The 24,416-nt window shown below is 54.6% G+C and overlaps 2 protein-coding genes across 4 annotated transcripts in view; both read right to left on the bottom strand.

Annotated features, from left to right (window-relative positions):
• Positions 1–6: 6 nt before the first annotated feature.
• Ggt5 (gamma-glutamyltransferase 5) lies at positions 7–21,153 on the bottom strand. 3 transcript variants are annotated; one of them, XM_010603912.2, is made up of 12 exons: positions 20,372–21,153; positions 10,693–10,823; positions 10,342–10,437; positions 9,674–9,869; positions 8,977–9,134; positions 8,423–8,569; positions 5,607–5,743; positions 5,086–5,276; positions 4,667–4,773; positions 4,370–4,488; positions 4,138–4,248; positions 7–430 (listed from the first exon to the last, which is right to left on the bottom strand). In XM_010603912.2, the coding sequence occupies exons 1-12, from the start codon at positions 20,542–20,544 to the stop codon at positions 284–286; spliced, it is 1,713 nt and encodes a 570-aa protein (XP_010602214.1). In that variant the 5' UTR covers positions 20,545–21,153; the 3' UTR covers positions 7–283. The 3 variants fall into 3 exon arrangements, with proteins under 3 accessions (XP_010602214.1, XP_010602215.1, XP_033618252.1); XM_010603913.2 differs by having other exon boundaries at positions 9,040–9,134; XM_033762361.1 differs by lacking the exon at positions 20,372–21,153 and adding an exon at positions 18,907–19,054.
• Positions 21,154–23,220: 2,067 nt separating this feature from the next.
• Positions 23,221–24,416, bottom strand: part of Ggt1 (gamma-glutamyltransferase 1) — a 13,446-nt gene continuing 12,250 nt past the window's right edge. Inside the window, 4 exon segments of the mRNA XM_010603909.1 lie at positions 23,221–23,563; positions 23,899–24,012; positions 24,085–24,197; positions 24,299–24,413. Coding sequence (XP_010602211.1) covers positions 23,417–23,563; positions 23,899–24,012; positions 24,085–24,197; positions 24,299–24,413 — 489 coding nt within the window. The 3' untranslated portion in view covers positions 23,221–23,416.

The raw sequence follows: 24,416 nt of genomic DNA, 5'->3' as shown, positions 1-24,416 counted from the left end.
AAAAAAAAAAAAAAAAGAAAAAAAATCTTAGTCTAATGGATACAGATTGGGAAGGTGGGCAGGACGCCAGGGGAGGGAGTCAGAGCAGGGCCACAAGACGCTGTGGCGGAGGGGCCAGGGCTGCGGCCCAGGCTGTTCCAGTCATCCTCCTGTCCCTCTGGACTTGGCTTCCTTCCGTCCCGGCCAGGAGTCCAGATCCTGCTAGAGCAGTCTGTGCCATCACCCAGCTAGGACTCAGGACGTAGAGCAGGTCTGGGTACTGGTTCTGGGCCGAGCTGTCACCTCAGTAGCCTGCAGCCACCCCATTCTTCCTCAGGTCAGATGCGGCGTACACACAAGGTCCCTCCTGGGACACAGCCTGGACCACGTTCAGGAAAAATTGCTGCCGGGTTTGTTTCTGGCCGCGGTCTTGCAGCCCCTTCTGCACCTCCTGGAGAGAGAGGACAAATTCACAGAAGGGGGTGAGTTGGCTTCCATCCAGGATGGAGAGGTCTGGACAGGAAATCAGGAGGGAAGGGGGAAGGGGAGCCTGGGGACACGAGTTCAACAGCCTAGAGAGCTCGGAAGGGCTTAGGGGGCAGTGTGGAGATCTGGACGGCGGGGGCGGGGGCATCACTTAGAACAAAAGGTCCTTGGGATGCAAGTTCACTTTGGTCCTGGATCCCATTCAATGAAGACTTCAGGGTGCAGATCTAAGGAGTTTTGGGGACCTTCAATGGAGGAAATAAGTTCTAAGGACTTAGACTGAGAGGCTCCCAATTTTGAGTCTCTTAAAGCCTTCTAGAAAAGCATTTGGGATCCCATACCCTCTATTCATCAAGAACTGCTCTCTCTCTCTCTCTCTCTGCCTCGGGGTCTCTGTGCCCAGGGACTCCAGAGACCCTGAGGAGAACCAAGAGTGGGTGCCAGGTATCCAGATCCTGTGACTTGAGCACTGCCGCACCGTATAAGGCCCTACAGTCTCGGCACACGGATGAGAAGGCTGGAGACCCTTAGACACCACGGGATGTCGTCATCAAACTACCCAGGCAGTGATGTCTCACAACTTTGGACCTGTTACGGTTTGGATGAGAACTGCCCGCTCCCCAAGAGGGCCACGTGCTCACAGGTGGGGCTTCTGGAAGGTGATCGGATCACCGGAGGGTTAACCTCATCAGTGGATTAATCTGTTGGTGAGTTCATGGCTGAAGGTGCTGCTAAGAGGCAGGGCCCATTCGGCCAGAATAGGGGGTGTGCGTTTGAAGAGCGTGCTCTCCTCCTGATCGCTGCTTCTCTCTGGCTCCTCCTTCTGCATTTTGCTTCCTGGACGCCATGAGGGAAGCAGCTTTCCCCTCGGTCATGGAAGAGTCAGCTGACCGTGGACCGAAACCATGAGCTAAAATAAACCTTTCTCTTTCAGGCTGCACGTCAGGCATTTTGCCCCAGCAACAAAAAGCTGACTAATGCAGGGCCTGTGAAGAGAGGATTTGGTTAGAAGGACCCAAAGCTCCACATCCTGTTTCCTCTGAAAACCCATGAATTCAAGGAAATTAGATCCTTAGACTAAAAGCGCAAGTGGCCTCAGAGTGGGAGATGCTCAGGGAAGGGGCCCTAATGACTCAGGTCCAAGACAGTGAATCCGTGGACTTCGAAGCAGTTAAAGGACAAGGTAGACCCTTAACTGAGTGCTGTCTTCTAAGATGCTAAGTAACTTGCCTCAGTGATGACACTCGCATATCTATCAGTCTGTTGAGACCAAGTCCTAGAGTATGGGGACCTGTGCAGTTTCAGCCCCATATTTCCACATTTTGGACTACAAAGTCAAGAATTTAGCCTGCCGGGTCCTTTGCTATGAGGACGTCAGGTGACACCACAGGATCTGAGCCACTGGCAGGGCAAGGTCCCTGGTGCCCTGAACTCTCGGTTCTGAAATGCCCCAGATCCTTAGACTTGAAGGCGGAGGCCCTTGCTACTGAAGCCAAAGATGGACTTTTGGTCCTCAGAGGCTCCAAAGAGTCTGGTGGCCAAAATCCATGACCGCTGAGGATCAGTGACCTTCCTTTCCTCAGGTCACTTTGCTTTAGCGGCAAAGCCCCTTAGAGATTCAAGGCCTCCACACAGAGTTTAGGTCTCTCCCACGGAAAGCCTTGGCTCTGCATAGCTGATTTCCTGGCTCCCCAGGGGAGCTGAGGATTTGGCCTTCGTGTGCCATCGGATTCCATTAATCCCAGTTCTGAGACTGTCATCTCCCAAATTCTCAGAATTAAAGGTCTTCCGGGTCCCCAGGAAGTGACGATTGCAGCCTTGGGCCTCCAGTAAAGGGTCAAGGAAGAAGGGCTTAAGAAGCTGCTCCTCAGATCCTGGATCTTCTAGATCCAAGTTCCCTGGAATCTGGTGTCCCTAGAGAGCACGTGAGGTCACTGTGCCGCAGGTACAACACGGGGAAGGGGACACCTCAGAGTCTGAGAGTTCGAGCCCAACGGGCTGAGGTCCTGCGCATCACGATGCAAACGCCAAGGTGTCCACGCAGTATCATGGGCCTCCTTCCTGATAAATCTGTTGTAAAATGAAAATGCTGTCTCATGAAGTCAAAAGTATATTTAATTAATCTCAGCTTAGCCCAGCCCACCTCAGAGGTACTCAGAACCCATGCATTTGTCTTCATCCAACACAAGCTACCTGCTCTATCATGAAGTGTTGGGGATCTCCTGTAATCTGTTGAATACTGTATCGAAAGTGAAAGATAGGATTTGTGTGAATCTTCACTACCGATGTATATTAAAGTACATTTTATACCGAATGTGTATGGACTTCATACCATTGGAAAGTCGAAAAATCCTTTCTTTACTCAAACCACTGTGAGTCCCAGACTATCCGTATACATCCACTTGGTTTAAAGTCCCCCAGTCTGTGGTTTCTCAGGATTCCAAGGGCCCTGAAAGGCAGCCTTCAGACCAGGGGGGATCGAACCTGGGACCTTGTCAACACTAGGCTCCCCCATGGGCTACGTCCCCAACCCCAGCTGCTAGTCTGTTAAATGGGTTCTAACAAACAGCATGCACCAGCCCTGAGACGCTCCGAGGAAGCCGAGAGAGAGGGTATCCAAGAGAATGAGCCCCTGGACCTGCACCACAGGACTTGATGGAAAAACAAAAAGAGATGTTTACAGGAAGCCCCAGTGTACTGGAACGGAGGCACTCTGAAGACTCCCACAGGAAAAATAGCATCCCTTACAAAGAAATCCGCAAATATGAGTTGCAAACTGTAAGAGCCTGACTGAACCAGAGCGACTCCATGTTGACCAGCAAACGACCTAGAGACTGTCGCTTCCCCCCATCCCTTATAGGATAACTAATGATTCATTGTGAATTGTTAGGTAACTGCTTGGAAGTAGCTGGGAAAGTAAATGGAAACTAGTGAACACAGAGACCCAACACAAATCATGCCACTCCTTGCTTGCCTGTAGTTGAATGTTCTGAACATTATAATCTAAGTTGTAAATGGAATAATGGATAATCGATCTGCTGATCATCAGTACGTGACGGTCAAGTATATGCTTGATGACCACTAGCTCAGATCAACTGATTCTTTGCCTTTGTCCTCTTCCTGTAAGTTTTAAGTGTAACCGCCCCCCTTAGCCCTATATAAAATGGCCTCTGTTTCTGAGCTAGCTGCCTCTCTGAGCTACTTGGCTTGGGGAGTGCCGTCTGGCCAGACTAATAAAGGTCTGTTTGCCAACTTGCCTGGTGTGTTCCTTCCTGGGTGACTCTCGCTGTCCGACAAGCTCCTGGAGCCTCGCTGAGCTTCTGAGCCCAGCATCGTGGAAGCCTCTTGGCTGTGCACGCTCCAGGAGTAAAACTGAGACTTAAGTCTTACACAAACCACAGGAGGAAGAAAATTGCCAAGAGGGGTAGTCTGAGATGCCACAGCCAGGAGAATTAGCTTCCAAAAAAAAAATGACGCGAGCAGACCAGGGACCAAGGGGGATGCAGGCCTCAGCCTGGAGGAGCTTGGGCGGCGCCTCACTCTCTGCCATGGAAACCAACTCCTTGCGGCCCCCAAATGTGAAGCGCTCCTGGCTGAGCTGTGCAAGCTGAGTTCATCCCAGGGGCCTCTGAGTAGCGTGGATTGTTGGGGGGGCCTCCAATGCTGTCTCACCTGGCTGAAGTTGGCCTCGTATTCCACACCACCCCTGCTGTTGACGTGCAGAATAGGGGCTGTGATGGCTGCTGCCAGATCGAAGCCAAGCCACAGCTTGTTCACGATGGCCTGAGAGACAGAAAGGACGCGGAGAGGGAAGGGCGCCAGCCAGGCCACACCAACCCTCCTACTCACACCCCAGGGGCTTCCCAGAGTGCGGCCGCCGCTTTAGCCAGGACCCGCGATGTACCTGGACCACAGCAGAGATGATGAGCTCCCCGCCAGCCCCGCCGATCACCACCTTCGACCCCTGGGCTCTGTTGACCAAGATGGATGGTACCATGGATGACGGTGGCCGCTCACCTACAACTGGGGACCCAACAGGCGTCACCCATGCCCTCCGGGAACAACACCCGCCCTGTCTTCCTTCACTGCTGACCGAACAGCGGCTCAGGGAAGGGGGTGACCCACCCAGGGGTCAGCACACAGCTGCCCTTTTCTCCTCTCCCCGGGAGATGCTCACAGATTCTCCCCGGAAGCCTCTCACCTGGCGGGGGCCTGTAGCTGGAGCCTGAGCCGCGTCTCCAGCACAAGTCCAGCAGCTCATTGTTGAGGAGGATGCCCGTCCGAGGTGAGTACACCATTGCTCCAAAGCTGCAGACAGGGGAGATGGAGCCTAAGCTTGGGCTCCTGAAATGTCCCCTGGTGCTCCTGTTGAGACATTCTTCTGAGTAAGGCCCATCCCACAAAGGTCCTGGCTCGGAGGGGACCCCAGGAACATCTTTCTCAGCCAGAGACGTGCCAGGTGTGACTGTCCCGTGTGTACAGATAGCAGGACGGACAGAGCAAAAGCAAGGCGCTGCCTCCCTGGGGACAGAGGGAGGCAGGCAGTGTTGACCACGCTGGGGGTGGACAGGGTTCAGGTCGAGGAGCAAGGGGGAAGGGCCTGCTCCCGGCCCCACGCACGGTGTGTTGATGGTGCTGGTGGCAGCCACAGCACTGCCGTCCTCTCCCAGCACAGACACGTGGGAAGTACCCATCCTGTGGCCCCAGGCCCCGGCCAGGTTGTAGTGGCTGCGCTGGTGGTCACCGCGGTCATCGATCTGCTGGCGGATGTGCTGGGCCAGAGCTTCCCCCAGCAATTCCTGGGAAGCGTTCTGGGGTGAGCAGGCGGGTGCAGGGTCAGTGAGGGGGCCAGGTGGGGTCCACGGAGCAGGGGAGGGGCTCAGTTTAGCACCCTTGGAGGACCCTCTCATGTCTCTCCTGTACCAGGAGCCAGAGGGACCTCCGGAAGCCCAGGCTACGCCCAGATCCTGCCTGCCAGACCTGCCACCCCAGGGTCTCTTCTAGTGCCCAGGGTCACTGAGCCCTTCCCACCCCGGTCCACTGCTACCTCCTTCTCTACCCGCCCCCCTCAGTCTGGCCCTCCCTTCATGCCAAGTCCTGCGGCAAGAAAGAGGAATCCCAGCAGCCCCAGGCAACTTCACCTGGACCTCTGGGCGGCTTCGAGGGTCCCACAGCCGCCATCTCTGTCCCCCAGCAAACTTGAGAGTCTCCACAAGGTGATGGTACATGCTCACTCTCCCTTCGAGCTGGGCCACCGACTCTGCTGAGAAGTTGAACCCTGGGGAGAGGGTGGGACACAGGTGGGGGTCCCTCTGTACAGTGCATTGAATGTTGGTCCCCCAAATACTCATTCATGTCCTCATTCCCAGAACCTATGTATATTGCCTTAACTAGAGTTAGAGTGAATATTACCCTATATGTTAAAATATGCTAAGGAAAGGCTTTTTTTTTTTTGGTACTGGGGATTGAACTCGGGTCCTTGCTCTTGCAAGGCAGGCCACTGAACCGCTGAGCTAAATCCCTGGCCTGGCTTTTTTTTTTTTAATAAAAGAATTTGAGAGGAGATTATCCTGGGTTACGCAGATGAGCTCTGCCTCTGATCACATGTATCCATACAAGAAAAACACAGAAAGGAGAGAAGCCAATAAAATAGTATCGTCTTATCAATAGTTTCATCTCCCACCGTTTCAGTTACCTGAGACCCCATGGCCTGAAAATTAAGTGGAAAATTACAGAAATAAACAATTCATAAGTTTCATGTCATTCTAAGTAGCAGATGAAATCTCATGCCATTCTGCTCTACCTCCTGGGGATGTGAAGCATCCCTTTAACCAATGTATCCATGCTGTATATAGTACCCACCCATGAGTCACCGATTAGCCATCTTCATTATTGATTCAACTGTTAGCATTAAGGTACTTGTGTTCAAGCAATACCTGTTTTATTTAAGAATGGCCACCAACCTGGGATTTAGCTCAGTGGTTCGGCTGCCTGCCTTGCAAATGCAAGGACCTGAGTCTGATCCCCGTTACCAAAAAAAACCAAAAAAAACAAAAGACAAAAACCAAAAAAAAGAATGGCCACCAAAGTCTGGGTAGAGGAAGAGCAATGCTATAGTCGAATCTGGAATTGCCCCCAAAGGCCCATGTGTTAATAACTTGGTCCTCAGCTTGCTATGCAGAGGTTGTGGAACCTTTAAGAGGTGGGCTTTGAGGGAGGTTTTAGGTCGCTGGGGTGTGCCATTGAAAGGCACTGGGATGCTGTTCTCTTACTCTCTTCTCCTTCTCTCTTAGGAAAAATTTAATTTGGTTTGTCTCTCTCCCTCCCCCTCCCCGTCCCCCTTCCCAGCCGCTCTGAGGGGAGAAGCTTGGTTTACTGTGTGGTCCGACCATGAGCTGCTGCCTTGCCACAGGCCCCAAAGCAACGAGCCCATTAATCATGGGCTAACACCTTCAGTATAGCCACAGAGGTAGAGACTGGAGCTGTACAGACAAGGCCAAGGAATACTGCAGCCACCAGAGTCAGGAAGAGGAGAGCAACAGATTCTTCTCTAGAGTCCCCAGAGGGAAAGTGGCCCTGTGGGCAACTTGATGTGGGATTTCCGGCCTCTACAATGTGAGGCGATAAATTCCTGTTGTTTTAAGGCAGCACTTTGTCACAGCAGCTCCAGGACACTGACAGAGCTAGGCACAGACACCCTCAGACCCGGACACTGCAGGCGTGAACACACGGCAGGCAGGCTGTGACAAGATGGGTTGTGTCTCGGGCCTGAATGCGGGCCTCTGAAGGGCAGCTCACTACCTGCAGAGCCTACCTGCTCTTCTTGTGCCGTGCGGCTGGCTCACCTACTAGGGAGAAGGCCGCCAGGCCCTTCCGAAAAACCTTAAGCAGAGGCCAATCCAAAGCGCCGGCTCTAATACCCACCATCCTGGCCACCACCTACAGGCTTCTTTTGGGGGTCAAGCATCTGCTCTTCCAGTATGTGGATCAGGAGGCCGGGCACGAAGAGGCAGGGGCTGCCTGCCATAGTTGGGGTACAGCTTGGTTGTGCCCCAGGGGTCCATTGCGACTGGAGGCTCAGACCCAAGGTGGCGGGAAGAGGAAGCTTTATTTTACTTTATAGCAAAACATGTATTGGCACATTTTAGGCATACATGATGAGAATGCTCACGGGAGGGGATCTGCACATGAAAAAGAGGAGGTTTTAGAACCTTTAAGAGTGGAACCTAATGTGAAGTGGTGCGGTCACCAGGGCCGTAACCTTGGAAAGTGGTCCGCGTGCCGCCTCTGGGTAGTTCTCACGAGAGGGTTATGAAAGCAGCAGCCCTAGCCTCACCCAGATCTTTCTACTTCCTGGCTTGAGATAGAACTGTTTGTCCCAGTACATGATGCCAAGCCACCCGCAATGGGGCCCACATCAGAACTGAGCCAGGGCAAGTGCCCAGCTTTTTTTTTTTTCTTTTGAGACAGGATCTCACTGTGTAGATCAGATTGGCCTCAAACTCACTATGTAGCCCAGGCTGGCCTTGAACATGCAGTGATCCTCCTGCCTCAGTCTCCAAGTGCTGGGATCACAGGCGTGCACCACCACACCCGGCTAGGTGTCCTGCTCTTGAACCTCCAGCACTGAATTAAATAAACCACTCTCCCTCTTTCTTTCCTTCTTTCTTTTTCTTTTCTCCTTTCTTTCCCGTTCCTTTCTCTTTCTCTCCTTTGCCTCTCTCTTTCTCTTTTTTTCTTCCTCTTTATTTTTTTATTTAGCAGTGCTGAAGATCAAACCCAAGGCATGATGCATGCTTGGGAAAAGCTCTACCATTAGCCTGTACCCTCAGCCACCTGTTTTTTCAGTCAGGTATTTCATTGTAATGATGAAAAGTTGGCTTATACACGGCCCAAAGCCGTGGCTGGGCTGAGAGCTCAAGTTCCTAGCAGAGCAGGGGATTGGCGAAGGTTTTACCTCTCAGTACATTAAGGATGAAGCCGAGAATGGCGCCCCCCGCAGGTGGTGGTGGTGAGTACAGAGTGTAGTTTCCCAGGGGCATCTCCAGGGCATCCACCACCTCAGGCTGGAAGGCAGCCAGGTCCTGCAGGGTCAGCTGGCTCCCTGGGGTGAGACAGGGAGGGTCTCATGTACATATAGGCAAACTGAGGTGAAGAAACATTTGCCACAGTGGGAATCCCCCTTGTCCCCATCTGTGCAGACCTGGAAGTGTGTGTGAGTGTGTGTGTGTGTGTGTGTGCGCACGTGCGCGCAGTGGCATGGGATGGATGGACAGAGACCAGAGGAAAGTAGGAGAGAGGACTGGGACGGTGGTCAGCTCAGCCGTCCAGAGCTGCTGTGACAGGCTACGACCCCTTCCCACAGATGCCCCTGTGGCTGGCAGTAGGAGCCCTGGGAACGGAGCCTGGGAGAAGGCCCACTTCCAACCTGCCACCCACAACTTCCAGACCTTCCCAGGGCTTGCCCCTTCTCTGGTCAGGACCAGGCATGGAAAAGCCAGTGTGGCTGACCTTCTTTGGCAATGTCATCCACCAGCATCTGGCCCAGCCTCCCCGTGTAAAAGGCCTTCGCACCCTCTGTGGCCACGGTCTCCAGGGTGGTGGCTAACACAGGCCATGGGAAGGGGTCCTGAGGCTTTAGGGGTTCAGTTCCATTGAAGAAAAGCTGCCTGGGGGGTGGAGAGGGCAGACTCAGGGTTGGGCCGGGGATTAGAGGGCAGCCACACTCTTTCTAGAGGCTCGAGTGAGATCCTATGGGGAGAGTCCTGGCCTGGGGTCCTGAAGTCCTAGGTGAGTAACAGGGGGATCGATTCTCTAGGAGCAGTGGGGCTGATCCCACCCACCCCAGTCACAGCGCCAACCCAGAGAGGGTACCTTTCCCTGTGGGTCCGTATTTGCCCGGGGACTGTCCTGCCCACACCCATGGGAGCTCCTGTCAGAGATCTGGCAGGGAAGGCCACCAAAGCCCTCCTATCGCTCCAAAGAGAGCAAGAAGGCTGCCAGGGCTGAGGGGAGTGGCAGAGCCCAGATCTACACCCTTGCATCTCCTATTTGGGCCTAAGCTTCTCCAAGCCAGGTTCTGACCTGAGAAAAGTGCTGGCCATTCTGGTCTTAAGGCCCCTGGGGCCCCCTTAGGGTCAACCCTCCAACTCAGTGGCTGAGTCCGATGGGATCTGACCTTGAGCCCGAGGCCGCCTTGTGATCTCACCTTAGAGTTGAGTTGTACAAGAAAGGCCGCAGCAACCTGCTGTTGAGGAACTGGCTGAGGATGGAGGGCATGCGGAAGTCCCCTCGGAGCAGGGCGATGGTGGGCTGGAACAGCTGCGCCCAGGGCAGGCGGCCATGGCGGCGGTGGGCCTCAGCATAGCCTCCGAGCTCCCCGGGCACCCCGATCCACTGGGCCCCTGCACGGCAGGCCCCTGTCCTCAGCCCTTGGGCTTCCAGGCCTGCCCAGAGCTCTCTTCTTCTCTCACAGTTGGTTCACCCAGACGTGGCAGCCAGAGCGAGCCTTTGGAACCCACCCCTGACCACACTACTCTCCACAAAGACCTCTGTGGTACTCCACTGCCTTCTGTACCAAGCCCGTAGCTAGGCTCCTCTGGGCCCACACAGACTGACTCAGTGGCCATTTCCTACCAGCCCCTCAGGACTTGGCCCAGCCTGGCCTTCCCCTTGGGTACTCTTTCCTACTCAGAGAGCCCTGCCCCCAGGAAGACAACCCCCAACCCCAGAAGATCACAGGCCCCACACAAGCTCCTCATACCCTAGCTGCTGTCCCCATGCCAACGTGTCACAGCTTGTCTGTCTTCCTAGGGTGTTTCGGTCAGCCCCAGGGGCCCAGCGGGTTGGAGGTGGGCACCCCTGCTAAGGCCTCACCTGTACCCAGGGGTAGGGCACGTTCACACTGGTCCAGCAGGCCCCAGGCATAGCTGGCTGGCACAGTCTCCCGGGCATTGATGATCTCCACCTTCCCTGCAGTTGGGGTAGGGTGAGTGAGTGGTCGTGGTCCCTCAGATGGCCCAGCCCGTCTCAGCTGAGTCCTCCCCTCTCTGTGCTAACACTTGGGTCGGGATGTGCCGCTAGAGTATAGCAGAGGTGAGGGGCAGGGTAGGGAGGCCTGAGCGCACAGGGAGGGCGGTGGGAGGGCACCCGGGAACAGGTTTCCAGTGGTTGTGGACAAGTCTGTCTTCCGTGGTGGGGAGCGAGGGTGTCCACGTGGAAGCCCACCTGTCGTAGCATTGTAGATGGTGAAGATGACACCTCCACCCAGGCCCATGCTCTGAGGGTTCATAACGCTGGTGCAGACCAGGGCTGCAATGGTGGCATCCACAGGTGAGCCCTGCTGCTGGAGGGTGTCTCTAGGGGACATGGCAGAGTCAGTGGCCTGGCTCTCGTGCCCGTCAGGGCTCGCTCATCTGGCACTCAACTCAGGAACAGATCGGTGGCCCGTCAGCTGCCGCAGAACTGAGGTTAGGTTAGAAAATGCACTGGGCTACCCCTCAAATCAAGACGTTCGCCGGTCCATTGCATTCTAGAAGACGCCGCTTACACTTGGCCATTTACCGAGCACCTCTCCGTTCGCAAACAACTTGTGCTGTCACGATGGCTCTGGGGGTCCTAGCTCATTCGCAGGCAGACCCGGCTTGGACGGCCCCTGGGAGACTCTGTGCCAGGGGCCATAAGACCAGGACGGCCAGTACTTGACTATCTCAGGTCAGGGACTCCATTCAACCCTAGTAAACAATGAGGAAATCAAGACCCAAAGAGGCGACAGACTTGGATTTCCTGTCCCATCCTGTGGAATTATGACTCCATATCTTCCCTCTGCTCCATTCCCTGTGGCCTCCCCAGTCTGTCCTGGACTCCAGCCCTCCCCAGCTCCCGAGCCATGGGCCCCCAACTCCAGGCCAAAATGTGGCCGGCTTCACACGGCTGCCATGCGGAATACATAATTTTGGTGTGGGAAAAGGGCGGGAAGCCAGAAGCATGAAAGAAACAAGATTGCTACATTCTGGCATCATTACTTATTTTTTAAAAGAATAAAGCATCATCCATAAAGTCAGATGACAAGCTGGGGCAAGGAGGGAGGGAGGGACAGATTCCCTTGAGAGACGAAGGTCTCATCTCGTTGCTAAATGGAATGAGCTGACCTGCTAACCCAGCAGCACCCAGCTCTCTCCAATGCCCCCTCCCTAAGAACCCCCTTCTGTTCTTACCCCTGTCAGGTTTTGCTCCCATCTTCCTGACCCTCTGGTGTTGGGGGCCCTGGGCTCAGTCCCTCCTCATCTGTGGATGAGCTCATCCAGGCTTATGGCATAAAATGCCGACTCTGAACTAAGCTGCTGGCACACTGATCCCAAGACGCTGGAATGCTGAGGCAGACGGATCACAAATTCAAACCCGGCCTGTGCGGCTTAGTGACTTATGGAGACCCTGTCTCAAAATAAAAAATAAAGGCGTGGTGGTGCACACCTGTAATCCCAGCACAGGCCAGTTTGGGCTGCATAGTGAGCTCAAGGCCATTCTGTGCTACCTAGCAAGTCCCTGTCTCAAAAAAAAAAAAAAAAAAAAAAAAAAAAAAAAAAAAAAAAAAAAAAAAAAAAATCACAAAAAATAAAAATTTCGATTGCCAGTCCTGGAGAGATGGCTAAACATCAGGGAGGAGCTGACAGGGCTGGCGAAGGGGTGCTGTGAACTCCCTGCTCTCGGGGATGGGTCCTTATTACAGGCATAACCCCCAGCCAGAATTAGGCCCAGCTCCAAATAATCTCACTTACTGGGACCGAAGGTCCACCGATCGATGGAGCCCTCCATGTTTTCTGGGGCCCTGGGTGTGGGGTACCACTTCTGATCAGACTCAAAACCCAGGAAAGGTAAGTGCCCCTGAGCACCCTCAGGAGCATGCGCATAACTGGCCAGTTACATAAGTGATTTAACCTACTTGACCACGCGTGTGCAGTGTGGCTGAGGTCACACCGCTGGTGTCCTATCTCATCATGTCTCAGTAAACTGATCGTAACTACTGTAATGACTGTGAACAAAGGAGCACTGTAGCTGGTTTTGCTGAAGGAACAAAGACAAGCAGCTCTGGAGCTCTGGAGCCCCGGCTCCAGCTCTCCTGCTCTGATGCTGATGATTGGCTCCAAGTCCTGTTCTTTCTTGGGGAATTAATTCATGCACGATGGACTACGGTGCAAAGGCCTCTCCAGGTGCCTCTGGGGAGACTTGGCTCTGACACGGGGCAGTTACTGAAAGACAAAGGGGTGAGAACGTCGGAGTACAAGTATGGTTACATCTAGGAATTGGAAGAGTGCTTCCTCTTCCCTGTTTGCTGGGAATCTCCCTGTCCCTGAGCACATTCCAAGGAAGGATATTTGATATGGTTTATATCCAGATGCCCCCACCCCACACACACCAAGCCTCCTGTGCTCGTAGGTGGGGCTTTGGAGAAGTTATTGGATGGTGGATGTGAGATACTCATCAGTGGGTTGGTCTTTCCCCAGCAGATAGTAGATAACGGTTGTACCAGCTGCTGGGTGGGATGGAGTTTGGAAAGAGTGAAAGAATAAGAACAGATGGGGATTTTACAACCTGCTCCAGGCAACTTTGGCATGGCTGGTAAAAGAGCCAGACAGACTTGCAAAACAATGGTTGATTACAGGGAGTTAGATGGGGAACTTCTTATCTGTGCCACAGGGGAAAGGCAGATAGCTCCCTTGGCTGGGGCACACTGTGCTGTTCTGAGCTAATGGCTTTTTCAGCATCGCTTTGAAACTTGATTCACCTTGACTTCGGAGGGAGATTGTGCTTCTGTCGTATGGATGGTGTGCTGACCGGTGAAGGTTAGACTTTGCTGCAGGTCCCAGCGGGCTGATTCAGGGATGATGATTGCTCTCATCCACACACCAGGGCAGGGGCTGCCAGTCCCAATGAGTAATATTGTTGTTGAAGCAGTTTCAAAAGTATTTTGGAACAAAGCAAGAAAATAAATATACTGACGTTGTTGGGAACTTCTGTCACCATGGGGGGTGGTATGAGATGGGAAAAGATAGGGAAGGGAGCCTGCCATGGTAGGTTTGGACTGGAGCTACTGGGATGGAGTCGCAGTCTTGTTTTGGTCTTTTCTGGCTCTGCATGGAAGCAAACTGGAAGTCATTGGTATCCCACAGGGCACAAGGACTCTGAGCGTCCAGATTTTAGTTTCTAAAATACTTTCCTCAGCCGGGCGTGTTGGCACACACCTGTAATCCCAGGGTTTGAGAGGCTGAGGTAGGAGGATCGCTTTGAGTGTGAGGCCAGCCTGGACTACATTGTGAACTCATGGCCAGCCTGAACTACACAGCAAGACGCTGCCTCAAAAACAAAACAAAAAAAATTTTAGTGACACAGAAAGTGATAATATCTTGTGAGATTTAAAATAAAAGATCCTGGGGGCTAGGGATTTAGCTCACTGGTTCCGGTGCCTGCCTCGCAAGCACAAGGACCCGAGTTCGATCCCCGCTACAAAACAAACAAACAAACAAAACATTCCGGCTAGGTGTTTATTTTAGGCTGGCCTTGAACGCACGGTGATCCTCCTGCCTCAGCCATCTGAGTACTGTTATAAACCTAAATGAATCATTAATGGCATTATGTAGAAGATGATAATGGGTGAAAACTTATTTATTTCTTTTTGGTACCGGGGATGGAACTCGGGTCCTTGCACTTGCAAGGCAGGCGGCAGAACCACTGAGCTAAATCCCCAGCCCTGGATGAAAATTTAAATAATAGATTAAAACAAATGCCTTTTATATAAGTGGTACAGAAAGGTGGAAAGTACAATGATTAAAAATATATCATGTAAATGCTAACCATGAAAGCTGTATGTTCATCGTAATTTCAGGGCTGTGGGTGTTGCTCTGTGATACAATGCTTTCCTAGTACATACCAGATACAAGACCGTGAGTTCAATCTCAACAATGCAAAATAATAATGAGGATGTCACTCATTTCAAATGATACAAACTTCAGGCAGTGAAGTAATATAGAGTGAAGGAGAGTGCGCATCACAGGAGGAAGAAGACGTCCCTAACTCGGCTCTAGAAATTTCCTCACAGGAGGAAACAGGGTCAGTAAGAGGTCTGTAGATCAAATCAATAGGACATGCACAGGCAGAGGGGCGTTCGTCTCAAGGAACTGGCTTGTGCACTGCGAGGTCTGGCAAGACTGAAATCTGCAGGGAGCAGGTGCAGTTCCTCCAGGGAGCCAAGAGCGGATGTTGTAGTCTTGAGTTCAAAATCTCAAGAGGGCGGGCGAGAAACTCAGGCAGAACTTCCTGTAATATTTTCATATTATTTGCAGCATTGGAGATTGAACCTAAGGCAGTGCACCTACAGCTCTGCCACTGAGCTACCTCCCTAGTCTTTTATTTATTTTTGATGTATTGTTTCTTTATTTTGAGGCAGGTTCTTGCTAAATTGCCCCAGCTGGCCTCAAAGTGGATTACAGGTGTGTATCACCTTGCCTGGCCACATGTTTTAGAAACAGAGCATCACTGGGCCGAGGATTTAGCTCAGTGGTTCCACCGCCTGCCTTGCAAGCAGAAGGACCCAAGTTCGATCCGTGGTACCAAAAACAAACAAACAAAAACAGAGTATCACTATATTTCTCTGGCGAGCAGCTCCTGGGCTACAGTGACCCCCTTGCCTCAGCCTCTGAAATAGGTGGCACTATAATAGGTGCCTCCACATCCAGCTCAGGAGCATTTCTGTTACAGTCTTTTTTTTTTTTTTTTTTTTTTTTTTTTTTTTTAGACAGGGTCTCACTGTGTAGTTGACACTGACCTGAAACTCACTGTGTAGCCCAGGCTGGTCTCGAACTCACAGTGATCCTCCTGCCTCAGCCTCTCGAGGGCTGGGATTACAGCCACGCACCACCACACCTAGCTCAATTTACAATTTCGAACATTGATGATGGTGTAAGAGTGATAACGTGTTCACTAGAAACTGTATTTCGCGTGTTGATTTCCCAGGCCTGGTGACACGCAGTTGATCGTCCTCTCTCACGTTGCTGGACCACCCCCCAATCCAGGATCCGAAATCCATCTATGCTCCAAAGTGCACTGCGCTGCTCAACCAAGGGGGTTGGCAGCTCAGATGGAGTAAATGCATTTTTGAAATCTGTTTTCAACAATGATGGGTTTATTGGGATGTAATCCCATCATAAATTGAAGAGGATCCTTTTTATTTTATTTTTTTTCTTGCAGTAGTGGGAATTGAACCCAAGTCTTTTGCATTGAGCAGTATGTATCTTCAACACTTTACATTTTTTTTTATTTTGAGACAGCCTCTTACTAAATCACTGAGTTGCCCAAGCTAATTTGAATGTGTGATCCTCCTGCCTCAGCCTACCGAAGTGCGGGGTTATCGGTGTGTGCCGCCATGCGTGGTGAGAATCTGTAGTTGACCAAATCCTTAGGCACCACAATACAACCAAACTGACACTCAGCAAAAGAGGGGCCAGCAGAGAATATCCATAAAAGGGAGAGGTAGGGTTACTCTGTCTTATATATCTGATACTATAATTATGTATGATACATAATATATCCTTTGGAATGAGAAAATAAGGCTTTCTAGACACCAGAAACTATACCAGAAGCCAAACTTGGGCTGAGGATGTAGCTCAGCGGTAGGGTGCTTGCCTAGCTGTGTGAGGCCCTGTGTTCAATGTCTAGTCACACACACACACACACACACACACACAGACCAGAAAAAAGAAATTTAAAAATATTTTTTGTTTTGGTTTTTTGAAGCAGGTAGTAGTTCAGGCTGGTCCTGAACTTGGTAGCAATCCTCCTGCTTCAGCCTCCTGAGTGCTGGGATTTACCATACCTGGCAAGAAATAAAATAAAATTAAAACTAAAAGGATGAAAAAGCCCTAAAAATGAACGCACACTGACCAATGATCACGTCCAACCCCAGCGCCAGTCATGGATTTATTGTCACTTCCCCTACCATGAAGGCGGGGCTGTGCCATCTTGGTGCCCAGTGTATCCCTGGGCCAAGTCTGGCAGACACAGGTGCACCTCACATCCTGGATACGGACACTGCAGATGGAGAAAGACACACACACCCCATGCATTCACAACCTCAGAATACACTCCTGGGCTCACGGCCCGGGGCTGGCGTTCCTATATGCCAGTTGCAGGACCCTGGGCATGTCACCCAGTAACCTGAACTTCGGTTCCTCAGCCATAAGATGTGGGCAGTTCCAGCCAGCAGGCGAACCGCATGTTTCTATCGCCAAGGAGAAGGAGGCCGCCACCATCGCCATGCCGCACACCCAGTCAGACGGGTGTATCACCACCCATCTGCACGCGCGTGCAGAGTCCTTGGGCAGGCTTGGTGGCCATTTCCGCCTCAGCCCCAGGAGGGAGGGAGGGTGGTAATTTCCTGGTGAGCCTGCCCAGAGTACAGAGAGCCACAAGGGTCATAGGCCCATGCAGAGGCTGGAGGGGAGGAAACAGTAGATCAAAGGCCATGGTCCTGGAGGAAGAGGTCACACCCTAATCCCCCTCAGGTCCTAGATGTCAACATGATCCAGCCAAGCCACCATAAATGTCATTAAACAGAACCGTGGTCTCCTGTGAGGACCCCGAGGATTGTGAGCTGCAGCAGTTTGTCCAGGGTCCCGGCTTTCTTCTGTACCAAGGGCAAGAGCCAGACACCTGCTGGGGATGGAGCAGCTGACAACGCAGCCCTTAGCTGGGTGTGGTAGTGCATGCTTGCAGTTTCAGCAGTTGGGAGGCTGAGGCAGGAGGATCACCGCAGGTCAGAGGCCAGACTGGGCTACAAAGGGAGTTCATGGCCAGCCTGAACTACTGAGTGAAATCCTGTCTTTAAAAAACCAAAAACAAACAAAACCCAGCCCTTAGGTGGTGTGGTCCTGCACGCCTGTAATCTCAGCACTCAGGAGGCTGAGGCAGGAGGATCACTGAGTTTGAGGCCAGCCTGGGCTACAAAGTAAGTTCAAGGACATTTTATCTTTTTATTTATTTTTTGGTACAGGGATTGAACTCGGGTCCTTGTACTTTCAAGGCAAGCGGTGGAACCTCTGAGCTAAATCCCTGCTCTCAAGGCCATTTTAGAATGCTTAGCAAGACTGTCTCAAAAACCAACTAACAAAGGAACAAAAATCTACCCCTTGGGGGGCCCAACAACTCCATCCCATAGCCAGACTCCAATTTCCCAGAAGTTTGCTCATCAGAGTCCTGCCAGTGTTCTCTGGAACCGGTCACTTGACTTGGTGAAGCTCTGGCCTTACGGGCCCAGCTGGTAGGCTAGGCAGGGATTGGGGTTCAAGGAGAGGAATGAGGGGCCCAGGAAAACCCCAGCCCTCCCACAGCCCTGAGAGTTTCCACCCCTGCAGGAGTGGCAGCGGCACGGTAAAGTATGACAGTCCCAGCCTGTCCTCTGAGCCTGGGCAGGTTCTTTTTCCTGCTCAGGCCTAATTTCTTCCTAAGTCAAATGGATTCTTTCTTTCTTTCTTTCTTTTCTTCCTTCCTTCTTTCTCCCCCCTCCACCTTTTCTTTCTCCGCATTGGGGATTAAACTCAGGGTGTTCACACTGTACAACATCCCCAGCGCTTTTTTATTTGGAGGCAGGGTCTCACTAAGTCACAAGTTGCTCAGGCTGGGTTCAAACGCGTGATCCTCTTGCCTCAGCCTCTCCAAATTCTGGGATCACAAGCTTGTGCCACCACACCCAACTGAGGGCAGGAATTTTTGAGAAGCCACTGCAAACAGAAGCCGTAAAACCTCAAAGACATTCGTAACCCTCAAGCTTAGGAAGTTTCCTTAGAAGACAAATGGCTGCTCAGAGCCTCGGGACACGCGGTTTGCACACAGGTCTAACACATGAGGACATCGTGCCGGGAGAGGACAGAGTAGAGGGCCAGGGGCCTCAGGGTCACCGTGCTCCCGGCTCCTCACATAGAGCCAGGGGCTCGGAGCAAATGTGGAAGGAGAGGAGACAGAAAAGAGGGAGGAATATGGGATGCGGTTGTCCATCGACAACCTGGATGGGTGGCCAGGGGCCCCGCAGGAAAAGATCCTGGCCAGGACGACCCCGCAGCAGGCATCTCTCTGAGCTGCCCCACAGCCCCATCCCTGCGGGGGTCACCGACCCCTGCTCCACTCCGCTCCGTAGTAGTAGCTGGAGCAGTAGCGAAGCTCCCTCCCACCCCTGGCTTCTCAGAACGAGAACAGGGAGCAGAGAGTTGTTTGACCAAACACGGGGGAAAAACCACAGCTGCTCTTTTCACAAAAGGCGAGCCCAACAGAGTTCGGACAGAGGGAGCAGGCTCAGAGCAGAGACCCCCAGAGAGAGCCCGGGAGACACAGCAGGCCCGGACCTGCTCAGAGAGGGTGGTAGCAGCCCTCTGTGCCCGAGAGCTGCGTGCCCACCTGATCGTCTCTGGGGCTTGTGGTCCTCTGGCCTCATTTGCGTCCTGGCAACGTCGGGGTTGGGAGTGCACGATATTGGGGGGTGGCAGACAGCTCACTCCCTCGCATCCCTTGGGAGCACCCGGGGAGGGCGGCAAAGAGGCTGCCTTCTAACTTGTCCTTGAGCCACCGTGCTCAGCCACTGCCACCCTGAAAGGAGACGTAAGGGAGGGGGCAGCAAGCCCGAGGAGAGCCCGGGGGACCTGTCCGGAGGGACTAGGGCCTGGGACGAGCAGCTGGAGCAGGGCGGGGTGGACAGATGGATGCCGGGAGGGAGGATGAATGAAAAGCTGGATGCGTGCGTGCACAGAAGAAAGCATATACCAGGAAGAAGGGGGATCTGCCAGGGCGCTGGTGCTCGCCTGTAATCCCAGCGTTTAAGAGGCTTACACTTGATAGTAAGGCTTTGGTATCAAAGGCTGTGGCTCCAGCCTGCCCCAATCTCTAGAAGAGTTCGTGGGCAACCTAGACTGTGTAGTAAGTTCAGGGCCAGCCCGGACCACATAGTGAGACCCGTCTCAAAACACAAAGACAGAAAGAAAAAAGAAAGAAAAGGGGCAGGACCCTACCCTGCACAGCCAAGGCCTGGGCCAGGACCCAGACACACCCCGCCTTGGCACCAGAACAGACTTTGGGTTTACAAAGCACTTTGGGTCCTCATCAGGGCCAGTGAGCAAGATCTGGGAATCAAACGCCTTGGCGGGAAAGCGGGTGCTTGTTCAAGCGTGGGGGTCCAGTGGGAGGCAGGGGGCCAGCACGGGCTCCCTGCCACGTCCCTCCCTGGTGGTGGTGTGGCTGGGCAGAGACTTCCCTTGAGCTGGGTTTCCTGGAAAAAGGTTGGGAAACGCCAGCCGCGGCCCCTCCCCCCCATCCCAGCCTGCCAAACGTCAGTCTCTCCGTCCTTCCAGACCTGGCCCTGATGTGGGGAATGTGGCACAGGCTGGTGGGGGTTTCCTCGGTCTGAAAGACTTGGCACTGCAGCCCCGGCCCAAGGGGAAACTGGCCAGCGTCAGGTGCATCTGGCAGGCCAGTACCCACAGAAGCCCACGCCTTGGGAAGAGTCCCCACACTCGGAGACCTAGCCCAGCCTTGGCTTAGTGCCTGCCGCTGGGATCAGGTTGGGCCAGACCAGGGACAAGCAGGGCCCTTTTAGGGTCTCCATATCTGATCTGTATGGTGCAGACGGACCTCCTGAGCGCCGGAGCCAGGAACACTGCCTCTGCCGGCACTGCCGGTGGCCTGTGGGCTCCTGACACCTATTCTGCGCAGAGGTCTTGAGGCTGCCTCCTTGTACCCAGGCCTGGGTCCTACCCCATGAGCCGGGCTCATGTACACAGGGTGCCCTCCTCTCTCACCACCAGTCACAACGTCTCCAGGAGGAGCCAGCGGCCACGAGCCTCCCAGCTCCCACCAATCTCTTACTTACCGTCCAATGTCTGAGCAGACCTTGGAGTCAGCAGCTACAGCAGCGTGGGCAAAGGCCGGGGGGCTGCAGGGGCTGTGGTGGCTAGAGAGGACCACCGCCAGCACAGTGACTGCCAGCGTCAGCCCCAGCACCAGCAGGACCAGGCTGACTGTGGACCTGTGGCCCCCGGCCATGGCTCAGTGGCCCAGGGGGAGGATGGAGGCAGGTGGGCAGACAGGCTGGTAGACGGACAGAGGGACAGACGGACAGGCAGATGGAGGGGTGAGAAGACGCACAGATGGACTGACATTCAGGTCAGACAGCTGGACAAACAGGATAGTCAGACAGACATTTGGACAGAGATGGACTTACAGATAGGTGGAAAGATGAGTTTAAAGATGAACAGTGAGCAGCCAACCAGGCAGATGGGGTTATGGACGGATGGACAGACAGACGGCAGCGAAGGGCTGCTTCCCTCCTCCAGTGCTCACCACAGAGGCAGATGCAGCCACAGGCCTGAACTTCCAGTTTCAGCCCCTGTGCTTGATCCTGGTGGGACGCCAGGCAGCTGGGCTGCATCTGAGGGGGTGGGGGTTTCCTTGCAGAGAGACAGCTGCTGCTGCTGCAGTTAACTCACTCACTGCCAGTTGGTCCCACAGCTGCTCCTGCCGAGCCAACTGTGCTCAGGGTCAGCTCATTCTAGTAATACTTGAGGATTCAGTGCCTGCGGTGCTGGACTCCCAGCTCCCAGCCTGGACAGGCTCGGATGCCAGCCTCCCAGCCGAGGGGAGCTCCACCCCCAGCCCTGCCCTCTCTGCTGGTCCCACCTGGGCCTGAAGAGACAAAGGGGACCAAAGCGCGTCACTCAGGACCTCTTAGCCGTAGCCTGGCCCGGGGCCCACAGTGTCACCCATATACGGCTGGGACGCAGACCAGCCACATGTCCAACCCTTGGCACCTGTGCCACTGGACCACCCATCCCTGGGGTCTCCTGACCAAAAATGTAGTCTGGAGCTCTGGGGAGTAAGGCCGCCTTGCCTGGGTCCTGTGCTGACAACAGTCTCCTTCCTGGGGACATCAGCTCGGGTCTTCCCCCAGGCCCCAGGGCGTCTCACTGGCAGGCGGCAGGGGGAGTGAGGACCCACTGAGGGTCTCCCTCAATCCAGTTTAACATGGGTGCAGGACGCGGGGCCTGCACAGATCCCTCCAGCCCATACCTCCTCCCCGTGTCCTTTCTACCTGAGCCCCACCAGTCCTGGGTCTCCACACACAGAGCCCATCTCCTGGTATAGCTGGGGAATGCAGCCCAGAGAGGGATTGCTGTCTCACAGGCTGCACGGCCTGCCAGGCCTGTGTGTGCAGAGCCCCTCGGCCTGTCCCGGAGAGGTCGCTCCCCATTGGCCAGTTCCCACGCTGTCTCCAGGAGGGAGGGGCTGCAGGCGACTCTTCCAGTCCCCAGTCCCCAGCCAATGCCCACGCTGCCAATGCCCACGCTGCCCCAAATTGCTCAACCACAAGCCATAGTGCATTCCTGAGTGGGGGCCGGGCCACCAACCCACCGAAGCCCTCAGAACTCGGAGGCCAGGGCAGGGGGACAAACAGGACAGCAGGGTCAAGGGCTAGGACATCTTCTCTCTCTCCTCTCACCAGCCATCCTGGTCAGGCTGAGGCCAGGGTGTAGAGACAGACCGTGTGAAGGGCCGAGGGAGAGGATTGGGGTCCTGGGCCTGGCCGGAGACTCGCTCACTGGGGAGGCCCGACTGGGAGGGGCCCTGAATATCCTTGCGAAAGTGAGGATGATGGGAAAAAGGGAGTGAGTCTTCCCGCCGGTGAGGTAGCCCTATGCTCGCGCGCACACACACAGGCGCGTGAGCGCCCCCCCCACTCATCAGCCAGCTTGGGGGGGTCTAGGGAGCCTCACAGGCAGCCCCACTTTCCTCCCCATTGTGTAATCTTGAGCCCACCCCTCAGGCCTCAGTCTTCTTCCCTGCAAATCGAGCCACTCCCGTCACAGCAGTATGAGGATTGAGGAGGGGCTGCCACCCCACCCGGCCTTCATTGCTTTCCTGGGGACCCAGAGACAGAGTCCTCAGGGCTAGGCACCCTGCAGCACAAAACTCCATTTGCCCTGGTGCACCTTTGAAGCACCGTTTTCCAGCCTTCTCCAGCCCCTTCCCTACCTCAGGGTCCCCCTACTGGCGCTCACAGGTCAGGGCTGAAATTTGGCTGTTGTGCTGCGACCCCTGCCTCCTCGGCCCTCCTCCAGAAGCTCCTCCCCACTGGGGTTACACCCTGCGTATACTGCGTGTGCGCTGTGAATTAAACGGCCCCGGGACAGGTCTGGAAGGGTCGGCCCAGGTTCAGGGTGCTCTGCCTGGCTACTGCCTCCCGGACCCATGGCTGCCCAGCTGCCTTCCCCTTGGGAACTGTGGATCTCTTCCAGCTCACTGTTCCCTGCAGGCATCCTGGAGCTGATCACATGCTTAGGCTTGACTCTGGGCCTGCGCTTGGAAAGTGAAACCAGGCATGGCTCTAAAAAAGATGTTTTCTTTCAGCCTCCTGCCCAGCCCTCAGTTTCACCTCCTCCTGTCCTGGGCTGGGTGAGACCCACGCTCCAGGGTCTGAGGAAGTACCCGGCTTGCTATCAGCGGCCGGCTGTCCTCTGTCAAGGCCGGGGCTCCCCCTTGTGGCTGATACTAGGAAGTGTATTTGCCTGGTCTTGGCCCGGGTGAGGAAGGCACAGCGCTGGGCATGGACCTGTGCCTTCACTAACCCACCAGGCTGTCCCCATACTGAAAAAGCTAAGGCTTGCTCCAATATCTGGATGTGAAGACCTCCGATCGCCCCTCCATTCTCTCCCAGTCAGACGGCTGTTTCACATACAGGACACTGACGGCCAGGGAGGAGAGAACCTGGCCTGTAGGCTGCCCAGAGTGTGGCACGGTGGCCCCATTTATTATGCTGCTCTGCCACGCATCGCGAGAGCCCGTCCCCGGAGCCCCACTCTAGCGCCTGGTATCTTGTCCCTGGGTTGCTGGCCAGTCTTGGTTTATCCGGAGTGGGCACTCAGTAGCCGGCCGGCTCCCCGCCTTTCCTGGAGTCCGAGGCCGCTGCCCAGCCGCTGGCTGTTCGAACGATAGCCTGGACCACAGCGATGAAGGTGGGGGTGACCTCGGTTTCGTGGTGCCGGGTCTTCAAGCCTGCAGCCACTGCCTAGGGGTGAGACAACAGCGGCTCAGGGGGCCCCGAGATGGCCTAAACCATCCGGTGTGGTCACAAACCTCAATGAGCCCAACGGTGCCCTTTCGCACCAAGGGACCGGGAAGGGCAGGCTGGGGCAGCCGGCCCGGGAGGCCCCCTGGAGCAGGTGGCTTGGCCCTCCCTGCACGAGGGCTCAGGATGACCCGGCAGCAGACTTAGGACCACGGCACCCAGGGAGAGGATGACAGCCGTTGTCCACTCCGTGATGACTCGGAACATACAGGCCTGCAGCCCGGGAAACCCTCGGGTCCCTCGCTGTGACTCGGTTCCCCCAGCGGCCGGCTCACCTCGTCAACGTCTTTCTCCAGGGTTGTGACATTAGGCAGCAGCTGATTGTGCAGCCGGGGTTCCTCCACAGCCCGCTCCACATCGTAGCCAAACCAGAGGTTATGGATGATGGTCTGGGAGTGGGAGGAGGTGGTGAGGGGCCAGCTTGGCTCGGGGACGGGGTGGGGGAAGGGGACGGCACATACCAGCGCAGTAGCTGTGGTGATCTGCGTGCCGCCAGAGGCTCCCACCACCATCTGGACCTTGCCGTCCTTGCCCACAATGATCGACGGACACATGGACGAGAGTGGCTGCTTCCCTGTGGGCCAGGGAGGGGACAGAGAAGCCGGTCAGCTGCCTGCTCGGGAAGCCAGCTCCCTCCCGACACAAATCACCTGGCCCGGACTCCCCACCCTGCACCTGGCTCAATGAAATTGGCCGGCGAAGGGGACACCCCGAACTGGTTGGTGATGTTGGGAGAGCTGAAGTCGTCCATCTCATTGTTGAACAGGATGCCACTGACTTGGGAAATCACCTT

This window comes from Fukomys damarensis, unplaced genomic scaffold (genome assembly GCF_012274545.1).
Source record: "Fukomys damarensis isolate Sample0158 unplaced genomic scaffold, DMR_v1.0_HiC HiC_scaffold_12, whole genome shotgun sequence".
Taxonomy (NCBI): Eukaryota; Metazoa; Chordata; class Mammalia; order Rodentia; family Bathyergidae; genus Fukomys; species Fukomys damarensis.
Note: the sequence above shows the minus strand (reverse complement) of the source record. Positions and strands in the feature narration are given on the sequence as shown.